Source organism: Berghia stephanieae, chromosome 14, assembly GCF_034508935.2.
Source record: "Berghia stephanieae isolate SIO BIC M18660-M18661 chromosome 14, UCSD_Bste_1.3, whole genome shotgun sequence".
NCBI classification, from domain to species: domain Eukaryota; kingdom Metazoa; phylum Mollusca; class Gastropoda; order Nudibranchia; family Aeolidiidae; genus Berghia; species Berghia stephanieae.
The window spans coordinates 27,748,952-27,761,504 of NC_088373.1; the positions used below are offsets into that span (position 1 = coordinate 27,748,952).

Below are 12,553 nucleotides of genomic sequence, written 5' to 3' on the forward strand. Positions count from 1 at the left end.
ATTTTTCCTTGATGTTTTGGTGATGACTTTCATGATGTTAATGGGTATAGATAGTATGAAGTAGACGTCACTCAGGTCTTTATTATGGTTTATGCCATCCACGTTTATGAGTAATTCTCACTAAACTTTATTAACCAGACTATAAACGTTCAAGATTACACATAGTTTTGTGTGTTGGTACATTATACTTCTGGATGGCAATATTGTGAGCTTATTAGCCAAGCGCATACTATCTATAATAGAGATACTTGATGGTCTGTTTAAGTGTTGTTTATCACATATATTCCTATTTGAAGGACTGGCAAGGTATCACCATTTTAATGAACCAGATTAGAACAGTAGGTTTGGCTTTGGGGATAAAATTTTGATTTTTAGAAGTATTATCTTGTTTTGCTTACGTCGTGGGTGGGCAGCTTTGTCATCATCATCAACATCGTCATCATCATCATCGCCTTCATCATCATCATCATCATCTTCATCATTATCATGATCACCATAATCATCAGTTCCATTATCCTTTTCATAATCATCATCATCATTATCTTCATCATTATCATGATCACCATAATCTTCAGTACCTTTATCATTTTCATAATCATCATCATCATCATCATCATCATCATCATCGTGAATTTACCTCATTTTCCCAGGCTCTCCAAGTTAGAGAACTCATCCAAAACCACTGCTTTGAGTATTCAGGATCTGTCAGACAAATCTTACACGCCATGCTGGACTTCAAAGAAACTGGTGAGTCTGCGGTTATTAAGATGATTATATAAGACATGTCCTGATTTCATTTGTAGTGATAGTTGTGAATTCATGTATAAGTAAGTAAATAGATAAAGTGACAAATTAGGGACCAGGCACTGATGTAAGATAAAGATCTGAAAAAGTGTGCCTGACAAAGATCTGAAAAAGTGTGCCTGAAACAGTGCCAGACAAAGTAAGAAAGAAAAAATACAAAAAAACAAACAAACAAAAAAAACAACAAAACCATCCCAAAGAATCAGCCTGCCTTGAATGGGAATCAAACCTCAGACCTCCTGATTGATTACCTGTCAGACGTGCTACCATTAATGACTTGTTGTACATGACCATGATGACAAACCTGGCTAAAGCTCATTTGTATGAAAAATCTAATATCACCTTACATACAGGTTCCATGTCTCATCCTGCATGTTAGGTATTGCTGTTGGCTTGGGACTTACCCCTTATAAAGCGCTTTGAGCACATTTAGTGGCTGTTGCTCTATATAAAAGCTCCAGGTTTTTATTCTATTTTATTTTATTTTAGAATTTTAATTTTTTTGAAATTATTACAAATGTGAATTATAATCACCAGACCCATCAGAAGATGCTTTACAAAAAGAACAGCAGAGACTAATCAACGACCTCCTAGAGTTGAGTGGCTGTATTAAGCAAAAATCACTGGCTTGTATTCAACTATCTGCCGACCTGCCACGTAGAGCTGTCCTAAGGTCTTCACTAGACATTATTTCCACCTTGACAGCCAGACTTCAGGATGCTTTGAAGGGTAAGGTGGAATAAGAAATTGATGCCAGTTTTTACACTAAAATAGATTTAACTTAGCGGGTGGTTGGATGGGAGCATCACCCTTGAATCATATACCTATGATGTTCGCATGGGTGTACGATCCGATAGTGATGTCGTTTCTTCTTCTCTTTACTAGCCTATCCTGCTTCTTTGGTTTGTGATTGTATTTTTGACAGGGGATATTTTTTTCCCTGTAAATCCTCTGCCTGTTTGTTCTTGGTTATTTATAATTTAGCTTATGATATCTTTAGGTTATGATTTTGATTGACATTTGTACTATTTTTGTTAGATTGCTTGTTTTTTTGTTTCAGCGGTCTCTCATATAACCTCATTTGTGTTGGAAGAGACCTAAAGCAACAACAAACAAACAAAGATTTAACTTACTAAAGGTTCAAGATTTTTTTTTTCAAGGCTTTCTATACATTTCCCCAAGTCTTATCTTTCGGTACTAAAGATGTAAATGTGTTGTATTGTGGTCCCCCAGCGGGTGGTTGGATGGGAGCATCACCCTCGAATCATATACCTATGATGTTCGCATGGGTGTACGATCCGATATTGATGTCGTTTCTTCTCTTTACTAGCCTATCCTGCTTCTTTGGTTTGTGATTGTATTTTTGACAGGGTGGTTATTTATAATTTAGCTTATGATATCTTTAGGTTATGATTTTGATTGACATTTGTACTATTTTTGTTAGATTGCTTGTTTTTTTGTTTCAGCGGTCTCTCATATAACCTCAATTGTGTTGGAAGAGACCTAAAGCAACAAACAAAAAAAAAAAAAGTATTGTGGTCTAGTGGTATGACACTCGCTTTCGGATCGGAAGGTCCTGGGTTCGAGCCTCACTCGGCGCATAGTTGAGTCCCTGGAAAAGGCTCTTTACTCACATTCTCTCGCCGTACTCAGGTGTAAAATGAGTACCTGGCTGTTAACAGCGCTGTCTCTGTCTGAAAAATTATAATATCGCCTAACAGGCATCATGTCCCATCCTACATGTTAAGTGTTGCTGTTGACCAGGGACCCCTTGTAAAGTGCTTTGAGCACGTTTAGTTGATAACATTATCTGTGTAATGGCAGCGTGGCTCAGCGGTATGGTCTTCGCTTTGTAACCGAAATGTACCGAGTTATTACCTGCTGCGCTGTGTGGCCTTGGGCAAGTCACCTCGCCCTCGCTCAATTTGCGGTGCTGCACTGCGGCTGACGCCAGAGTTATTCCGGTCTTCCCTTGGAATAGTACCTAGAGACAAATTTCCCCTATGGAATGAATGAAAGGAATTTGATTGTTATTTATTTTATTTATTTATATGAAAGCTCAATTTTAAAAGCTCAATGCAAATGGATTCTGCAGTGAAAGATGATTTCTCGAGGAAGACTTCTACTACCAAAATGAGGCTTTAAAAAAAAATTTTATTGACATTTCTCCAAATAAGAATGTTGTCCCCAATGCAGTTTGATCATCCATTTTCATTTTCATTTATTTCCAGATCCAGGCCTAAAGGAATCGGACGTGTCCTATCTCAGTGAAATGTGGGGAGCTCACATGAAGAAACTGGTGTGTAACTTGGGCAAGCTGGAGGGGGTGAAGCCAGGGGTGGTGGCCGGTAAGTTGTATACGTGTATATGAATACATTTTAACATCTTATGCTTTGTTTAGTTTTGCTTTTTGTTGTTATTTGTCTGTTTCTTTTGTTTGTTTTAGTCTTTTAAAAAAAATGAGTCCCCTTTACCACCCCCACCCCCCTCAACATAGATGTTGAAAATGATGTTTAGTTTGACTGTGTAGTTAAAGGATTTAAGTGGAGCAGCATCATCTTGTTTTTACACCTTAAACCCGTGGAAAATAAATTATCCCACATTCATCAGTAGTTTCAATACTGATAGTGTCTAACCTTTGTCACCTAGTAGTCGTTGGGTTACTATTTTTAGGAAAAAGATTGTGTAAAAACAGTACAGGTGCACCTTTGACAAAAAAAAAACCCCAAGAAAACGATATTTTGTCAAAAGGTACTAAATCAGACCTGTCAGCCTTCCCAGATTTTTTTGGGAAATTCCCTGAGTCACACTCCCAATCCCACTTTCCCAGTTTTTATGGAAATTTTCAGGGATTCCAAATCATTGAATTTGCAATTTTTATTATATTTACCTAAGTTCCTAAGTACGATAAATAGACATAGCTTTTATACTGCTTATGCTTCCTGCTTAATTTGCTCTGCGTACTGCATTGTTCACATTTTATCGTATCTAACTAACTTGTGCTGTCATTGTCTAAACTGATTTTCTATTTTATATTGAAATTTGTGCATTGCAGTTTGTCTTTAATTTTTATTTTACTCTTCAAAACCAGATTTTCTCTCTTTTTTTTAATTTGAAAAGTTGGCACGTCTAACTAAATTAAGTTATTTTGAAATATCAACGACCTTATAAATGGGTTTTATTTATATGGGAGCAATGCGTAGCACCATATGCTCTTTGAGAAGCTAAAAGAAGAAGACAGTCATATCAGAAATAAATGTGTAGACTTGATTTTACATTGAATGTGCTTGAGTATTCACTACAAAGCACATTCGTCTTACTTAGTAAATTAGTTTTCTAAAAATGTTGCTTTTTTTTTTTTTTTTTTGCTTTTTCCTTATTTTCTTTTCTTTTCTGTTTTTAATTTTAGAAATTGAGAAGCTGACAAAAGCCAAGAGTGGTATCAACCCAGTCAGTATGAGATCTCATCTACAACATCCTTCCGAAGAGGCAATGACCATGACTACACAGCACAACAACTTCCTGTCACCGTCATCGGCATCACCTCGACAGTTTACACATCGGTCTATCAGTGGAGCGTCGTCATCATTGTCTCCCGATGTTTTCATGTCTCCTTCATCTTTGTCCAGGTCTAGGTGGGATTTGTGTTTAGGTCTTGTCAAAAAAAAAAGTAGATTGGATGCTGAATGTGTTTGTGTGTGTGTGTGTGAGTGTGTGTTTGTGTGTAATATTAGCATATATTATCATCAAATTCATCTTTATAAACATCTTTTTCCATTATTAGTTGTTTTTTTTTTTTGTAATCAAAGGTCATAATTTCATCATCATCATCATCATCATCACACATCCATGATGATCATCATCATCATCACACATCCATCATCATCATCATCATCACTATTGTTGTCGTCATCAGATTCCGTCAACTCTTACGATCACCAAAAAGTTAAAGGTCACTTCAAAAAGGATTGATATAAATCTGGTCCAAATGGGACATCGGTACACTCTCTCCATTTCTTTCTCCCCACCCAACACAACCTCCATCTTCCTGTGCTGGTTTCACCAACCAGTCTAGAATAGAATCAAATCATTGATCGTTGTGCGGCTATGTGGTCCTGAGGTATGACACTCGCTTTCGGATCGGAAAATCCTGGGTTCGAGCCTCGCTTGGCGCATAGTTGAGTCCTTGGAAAAGGCTCTTTACTCACATTATCCCTCACTTTACTCAGGTGTCTTTGTCGAAAAAAAATTGTAATATCACCTAACAGACCCTTCTTGTTAAGTGCTGTTGTTGGCTAGGGATGCTGTGGAAAGCAATTTGTGCACATTGAATGGATATAGCGCTGTAAAATGCTTTAGTCAAAGTGTAAGTTTAAAATGGAGTTTGAAGTCAAAATTATATGGATTAAGAAATTTATATAAGAAATAAAACTTACATTTCTCAATGTATGCATTTACCTCAAGGCTTTATAAGTTACAGGGTTCCTGAAAACTCACTTGGCTTCACGTATAAAGGGACCAAGATCGATCCAGGGTGAAGTCGAGATAATTTTCTGAAATTTAATCGAGGTGGGGAGGGGGAGAGTAGGGAATAAGCTTCAGGGGAGTGTGCAAAAATTCTTGAAAAAAAAAAATAGACAGGTGGGGATGGGGAGAGGGGGGGGGGGGGGTTCTATTTGATGCAAAGGAGTCGCTCTATATATTTTTTAAAATTTTATATTTCAGCTATGCCAGTCCTAGAGTGGACATTGGAACTCCTCTAGGGAAATCTGTTCAAGTAGTGCTGGTAACTCTTTTTTTTTTTTTATTTGTTTTATTGCCGTACTTATTATTTTTTTTTTGTCTTTAAGGTTGTCTTTAACTTGGTAACATTGTGTAAGACAGCTTGCTTTAGGTTGAACATTTTCAAAAATGTTTTCAACAAAACCAGTTCTATCGGGACAAATATATTTTATAAAAGAGATGCTGCTTGTATAAATTTCTTTTTATTTATGATTTCCTCATGTGTATAAATAAATATTACCTCATTGTTGTTATTGAATAATACTTATCACTGTTGATGTGAAATAATGCTGATTAACATCAGGCTTAAGCAGATAGTTATCAGGGATCATTCATATTCAACCACCTATCCAAAGTGTAACAAGTAATTGCTACTGCCTTTTTACTGCTTCAGAAACGAGGATAATCTTTGGCTTATGGGCCTTATTATAGCTCTGAAGGTTTATACAATATACAACTATGAAGATGGTGGCTGTGCTATAATGAATTTACTGTAATTTAATCTACAGAAAAATGCAGAGTTTTTGGATGCTAAGCTGAATCATTGGAGCGAAGAGGATTTTGATGAATCCAACGATGATGAAGGTGATAGTGGTGGTGGTGGTGGTGGTGGTGGTGGTGTGGCTAATGCTTTCTCGAGTAGTAATATAGTCAAGCAGGCCACTGCCATGACATCCCTGTGTTCTCAAATGGCTCTCTTCACCAAAGGGGAAGGACCTCTCAAGGTAGGTGTAAATCTAATGTTTGTGCGGCTATGTGGTCTTGTGGTATGACACTCGCTTTCAGATCAGAAGAACCTGGGTTTGAGCCTCACTCTGTGCATAGTTGAGTCCTTGTAAAAGACTCTTTACTCACATTCTCTCATCGTACTCAGGTGTAAAATGAGTACCTGGCGTTGTCTCTGTTGGAAAAAATTGTAATTTCGCCTAACATGTGTTATGTCTTGTTTTACATGTTATATGTTGCTGTTGGTCAGGGACCCCTTGTAACTACATTAAGTGGATATTGCACAATATAAAAGCTCTAGTTTTTTTGTTTTTTTAATGTAGATATATATAGTAATAATGGTGAAGGTAGTGACATAAGTAGATACTTAGCTATAAAAATCTGAAAGGTGTGTAGAAAACAGTGCCAGACAAAGCAGAAAGAAATAAACAAACAAAAAGTTAGCCTGTCTCGATTAGGGATCCAACCCTAGACCTCCTGACGAAAAGAAAAATTACAAGAAAAAATCATCACAATTGAACCTGATTCAAGAAAAAATCAGCTGTTTAGACTGAGATCAAACTTTAGACCTGAATCAGGAAGGCTGAAGTTTGATCCCAGTATAAAGAGCTGATTTTTTTGGGGGGATGGTCTTTTTTCTCCTCATATTTTTCTTTCTGCTTTGTCTGGCACTGTTTCATACACATATTTTTTCAAATTGATATCCTACACCAGTGCCTGCTCCCCAATTTGTTACTTGGAGATACTTTAAGGACACTCGTTTTCTTGTTTATAGATTTCTTTTCTGAGTTTTTTTTTTTTTTTTATGCGATTGGCATTAAGTTGAATTGTTGGAGAAGGCTCATTACTCAAAATGTAATTTAAAAAAACCCCAAACTACGCCGTCAAACTGCCATGGCAAATACAGTTTGGTCAGAAGTATAAAATAATAGCAAAGTACGAAACCAAGGTGGTTCGGTCATGGCAGTCAAAGGTCAAAATTTTTAAATACCGAGATGTTTCGTCTGTGGCAGTCAGTGAGTTAAAAGTTCTACATGAAATTCTTTTACAGCCTTTTATAGGCTTAATGTCCCACTTAATCTCAACTCCCTCAATAGAACATACAATTCAACCATATTCTTTATATAACTCGGTGCTCTATTGTAGATACATTTATGAACAGGAAGAGCAATTTCATAAACAATTTTTATCCAAAACAGGTAGCCAATGTAGATTATATATAATTTTCTTTAAATCCCATTTAAATTTAATTCCTTTTTTATCCCAGAATTCATCTGAAGTGATTGGTGCAGCTGTTGCCCTGACCAGACACAGTTCTGTCCTGGAATCTTTTGGAAGGCGATTGTTAGCCATGATCGTTGACAACAGGTGGGGCAGGAATATTCTCAAAGCTAGGCAAAATGTTATCCATTACTACAATGCCACAACAAGCCCATAATGGCGTTTGGTTATCCTACCTGCATGTACATGCCTGTCTCAAGCAAAAATACATGTTTTCCAATGAAGTGGACATATTTTTGCAAGTACATGCCTGTCTCAAGCAAAAATACATGTTTTCCAATGAAGTGGACATATTTTTGCAAGTAAATGCCTTTCTCAAGCAAAAATACATGTTTTCCAATGAAGTGGACATATTTTTGCAAGTACATGCCTGTCTCAAGCAAAAATACATGTTTTCCAATGAAGTGGACATATTTTTGCAAGTACATGCCTGTCTCAAGCAAAAATACATGGTTTCCAATGAAGTGGACATATTTTTGCAAGTACATGCCTGTCTCAAGCAAAAATACATGTTTTCCAATGAAGTGGACATATTTTTGCAAGTACAGGCCTGTCTCAAGCAAAAATACATGTTTTCCAATGAAGTGGACATATTTTTGCAAGTACATGCCTGTCTCAAGCAAAAATACATGTTTTCCAATGAAGTGGACATATTTTTGCAAGTACATGCCTGTCTCAAGCAAAAATACATGTTTTCCAATGAAGTGGACATATTTTTGCAAGTACATGCCTGTCTCAAGCAAAAATACATGTTTTCCAATGAAGTGGACATATTTTTGCAAGTACATGCCTGTCTCAAGCAAGAATACATGTTTTCCAATGAAGTGGACATATTTTTGCAAGTACATGCCTGTCTCAAGCAAGAATACATGTTTTCCAATGAAGTGGACATATTTTTGCAAGTACATGCCTGTCTCAAGCAAAAATACATGTTTTCCAATGAAGTGGACATATTTTTGCAAGTACATGCCTGTCTCAAGCAAAAATACATGTTTTCCAATGAAGTGGACATATTTTTGCAAGTACATGCCTGTCTCAAGCAAAAATACATGTTTTCCAATGAAGTGGACATATTTTTGCAAGTACATGCCTGTCTCAAGCAAAAATACATGTTTTCCAATGAAGTGGACATATTTTTGCAAGTACATGCCTGTCTCAAGCAAAAATACATGTTTTCCAATGAAGTGGACATATTTTTGCAAGTACATGCCTGTCTCAAGCAAAAATACATGTTTTCCAATGAAGTGGACATATTTTTGCAAGTCTGATAGCAATGCAATTATTGGCTTATTATGACATAATGAAACCATAACAATTACAGTGTATGTACAATGCTTTATCCATTCTGCCATCTGTGACTAAATAACATAGAACAGGCGTGATAAGACACAATATGAGCTCTGGTTTCTCAAGACAACTTTTTGATATTGCCATTTCAGTCTGTGTCTTGAGATATTTAAGAGTGTAACCAAGTTTTCCATTTGCTTTATCTATAGATAGAATGAAGTTGACGTCACTCGGGTCTTTGTTATTGTTTTTTGCCATCCACGTTTATGAGTAATTCTCACTAAACTGTATTAACCAGACTAAAAACGTTCATGGATACACATAGTTTTGTGTGTTGGTCCATTATACTTCTGGATGGCAATGTTGTGAGCTTCTTAGCCAAGTGCATACTATCTATACATGACTGACGTTTCACTTGCCATGTGTTTCCTTTTATATCATCTAGATGCAAAAACAACCTCAACGCCTCTATCAGTGCCTTGAACAGTCTGTCTTCCCAGCTACACATCATTGCCACAGCCCTACACAATTCAGCACGCTCATTTGAGGTGAGTCACGCGATGAACAGCTTTCAATAGACATTTCAATGGAAATTGGACAATTGTCTGGTTTTCTTTAATACAATTCATGACAATTGTGCATGTGTGTGTGTGTTCGTGTGTGTGTGTGTGTGTGTATTTTAATGACTTTCTGATTATTATGCTTTTTGAATGTTGTTACAGAATTAGTAATTTAAGAGTTATGATTAATTTTGGCAAGAAATTCTTTGGTCAAATTTAGACCATTTTTAACATTTTCAAAGATGTGCCATGATGATGTTATATTGATTGATCTCGGTCCCTTTGTCTTTTTTGGGCACTTCTTCTTCTTCCTGCATATCTGCAAATCACCTGGGGTGTATTGTTGCCGACTTTGGTGTGCATGTTGGTGTTTAGCGTTGCGCAGAAGCGATTCTGTCTCTGAACTGTTTTCAGATCTTACTTCATCTGCAGGCAGGCTGTTTCAAATTTTAATCATTGATGGAAAAAATGACTGCTCATGGCATTGCAGGAAGTGTGGAATTTGTCATCTGTGATTGTGTCCTCTGTTTTTTTCCCCTTTGTTTCCTCTTTATGGTAGCTTATACGATTATCTTTTTTTATCTTTAAAGTGTTAATTGTTTTTGTTATGAATTATTTCAGGGAGAGAGAATGTTGGTGCGTAATGCATCCAATTTACTGTTGGCTGTCAAGGCTTTGTTTGCACAGGTGGAGATTTCTGCCACACAGGTAATGAAATATCACTGAGTAGGATCTTCTGGCCTCCCATGGTAGGCAGGAAGTGACGCTGTGTCCTCTATTCCTTCAAATATCTGTTTTCCGAATTGCTTTCTACCTTTGTCTTGGAATGAGATTTCTTGGTTTGTCCTGGCCCTGGCCGGAGTCCTTGATTGAGATGTAAACAGACATAAGTATAGTAATAGTTTTTGAGAGATATTTTTTTCCCTTGTAAATCATCTCTCTCTTATGTATTGTACTTTTTAAAAATGTTGAATATCATGTATTGTAAGCTTTTAGTGTATTCCTCTTAATGAGATCGTCTGCTTGTGTCTGGATGACACTATTAATTGATCTCAAACTAAGTACACTGATGTGTTCTATGGAACCTACATCTGTTCCCCATTTAGAACCATTCACCTTTGTCTTACTTATTCTTGTGTGCTTTTAATAAATCTAGACTTTTTTGATTATCCCATTTTCTGTTTTTCTACTGGCGCTGAAATGACTGAAATGTATCGCAAGCGCCACAACACCCTTAGAAACAAACAGACACTACAAACTTGAATGGGAGATAAATTTAGGCTACAATATACAGTATGGTCACTATCCATGTGAATAGTAAGCCACTATAAGCTACAGACTTCATCAGAACCAGACGTTGGAGGTGGCTATGTCATGCCAGCAGGATGCCAGCGAACTGCACCCTGAGAATAGCATTATGCTTTACTCCACAAGGAAAAAGAAACCGAGGTAGTCCTAAGAAGACCTGGAAAAGAACTGTACAGAGGGAACTTACTTACTTATCCGAACCAGCGACCACCTGAGCTCTACAATGGGAACTAAAAGCCTCTGTATAACTTGAATTTGAAATATTAAAGAAATGTAGTCCCCAACTCATTATTTTTTTGGATGACATGGCGGTGTGTCTAATGTTCAGGGATGCCCTTTTTCCAGCTAAAGTCAGAAGACAGAATTTTTTAAGATCTCCCGTCTGATCTTGGTCAGTATTGGTGAGTTGGGTTTTTTTAAAAACAGATGAAAGTATTGGTTGTTTAAAGGCAATGGTTAAGGGGAGGTGAGATGGATGTGTATCCTTTTCTTTGATTTAGGGGCGATAGCATTTGATAAAGAGGAGCTTTGTTCAAAATATTTTTTTTACAAAAAAATATTTTAGCCTTTTTTTTTTTAATTTTAGCAAAGAGCATCCCTGAATGTTATAGATTTATTACTATCCTCTTTGTCATTGAATGTGAAGCTAAGCTTGTATACTTCAAAATTTCAAAGTTGATTCATAAAAATGACTGGTATTCCTTCATTATTCAGGGTGTGATAGAACCAGGTCAGGCCTTAGACCCCCCCACCCAGTCCATCATGGCATTCCTTACCAAGATACGAACCAAACATCAACGATACCTCGAGGCACAGATGAAGAACGACGGCCAACTAGACGAGTTGGGACTCAGGCGGATGGAGCTACATGATCCACCTTCACTTACCTCCCTTATTGATATTTAATGTCATTACTTTTATTGCTCAACAATATCTGTAAACTTGCTGCCATGTTATTCTGATAAGGTCAGAATCAATATATATTTGTATTTTCCACCAAATTTAGTCGGTTAAAAAAGTAATTTAATATTAAAAATAAACATTAATAATTAGGGATCAAACACTCAGATAGCCAGACAAATGTGTTTTCATTATGTCACAGAGAGTACAAGTGGAAATGTTTTTATCTAAAAAAAAAAAAAAAAGAGAAAGGGACAAAACATTTTAATGTTTTAAAATAAAAATAAAAAGAATTAAATTATACCTTTTATACCTCTGAAATTTTTAGATTAAAATGCCATTATGAATTGGCAAGTGGTCTTTATTTTTGGTTTTGATTTCAATTATTTTCTTCACAATTATAATTGTGCCCTTCAGCATTGTTGTCTGTTTAGGCATTCCATGAAGGAATATAGATAATCGATCAAACAGTCGTCTGATGTAAATAGGAATCACCCAGGTTGTCCATTCATATTTTTACTAAGTAAAGGTCAGCGCTGATAGTTTTCCTTGTATTTGCAGATTCAGTGATTTTGGAGTTAAAAAGGAATTTCCTCCTTTTAAAAAGTTACTCCCCCCCCTCCATGTCCCACCCCAATGAATGTATTGATAGTGAGAGAATTAATTTGTGGTGGAACTTACATATGGAGTTTCCAATTCTTCATAGGTTAGCTAGAATATCAATGATGATTTATCATCTCACTGCTGCAGGCAATCGTTCAAAATATTCCTCGATTTTCACTTTTTGTCACTATCAACATTCAAAGTTAAATCCAATCAAGTTATTCCATTCATATGAAAAGTCATACATTACCATACACTGCACCATTGGAAACATGAAAAACACGTCCTTCCCTCCAATTTAT

General features: G+C 36.4%; 1 protein-coding gene across 1 annotated transcript in view; it reads left to right on the forward strand.

The window, feature by feature from the left end:
- The window catches only part of LOC144959823 (uncharacterized), a 60,453-nt gene extending 48,515 nt beyond the window's left edge, over positions 1-11,938 (forward strand). The window contains exons 21-30 of the mRNA XM_078892602.1: positions 651-747; positions 1,342-1,533; positions 3,036-3,152; positions 4,214-4,439; positions 5,530-5,590; positions 6,096-6,311; positions 7,580-7,680; positions 9,326-9,428; positions 10,062-10,148; positions 11,463-11,938. Coding sequence (XP_078748728.1) covers positions 651-747; positions 1,342-1,533; positions 3,036-3,152; positions 4,214-4,439; positions 5,530-5,590; positions 6,096-6,311; positions 7,580-7,680; positions 9,326-9,428; positions 10,062-10,148; positions 11,463-11,654 — 1,392 coding nt within the window. The 3' untranslated portion in view covers positions 11,655-11,938. The remainder of the gene's footprint in view (positions 1-650; positions 748-1,341; positions 1,534-3,035; positions 3,153-4,213; positions 4,440-5,529; positions 5,591-6,095; positions 6,312-7,579; positions 7,681-9,325; positions 9,429-10,061; positions 10,149-11,462) is intronic.
- The last annotated feature ends 615 nt before the right edge of the window (positions 11,939-12,553 follow it).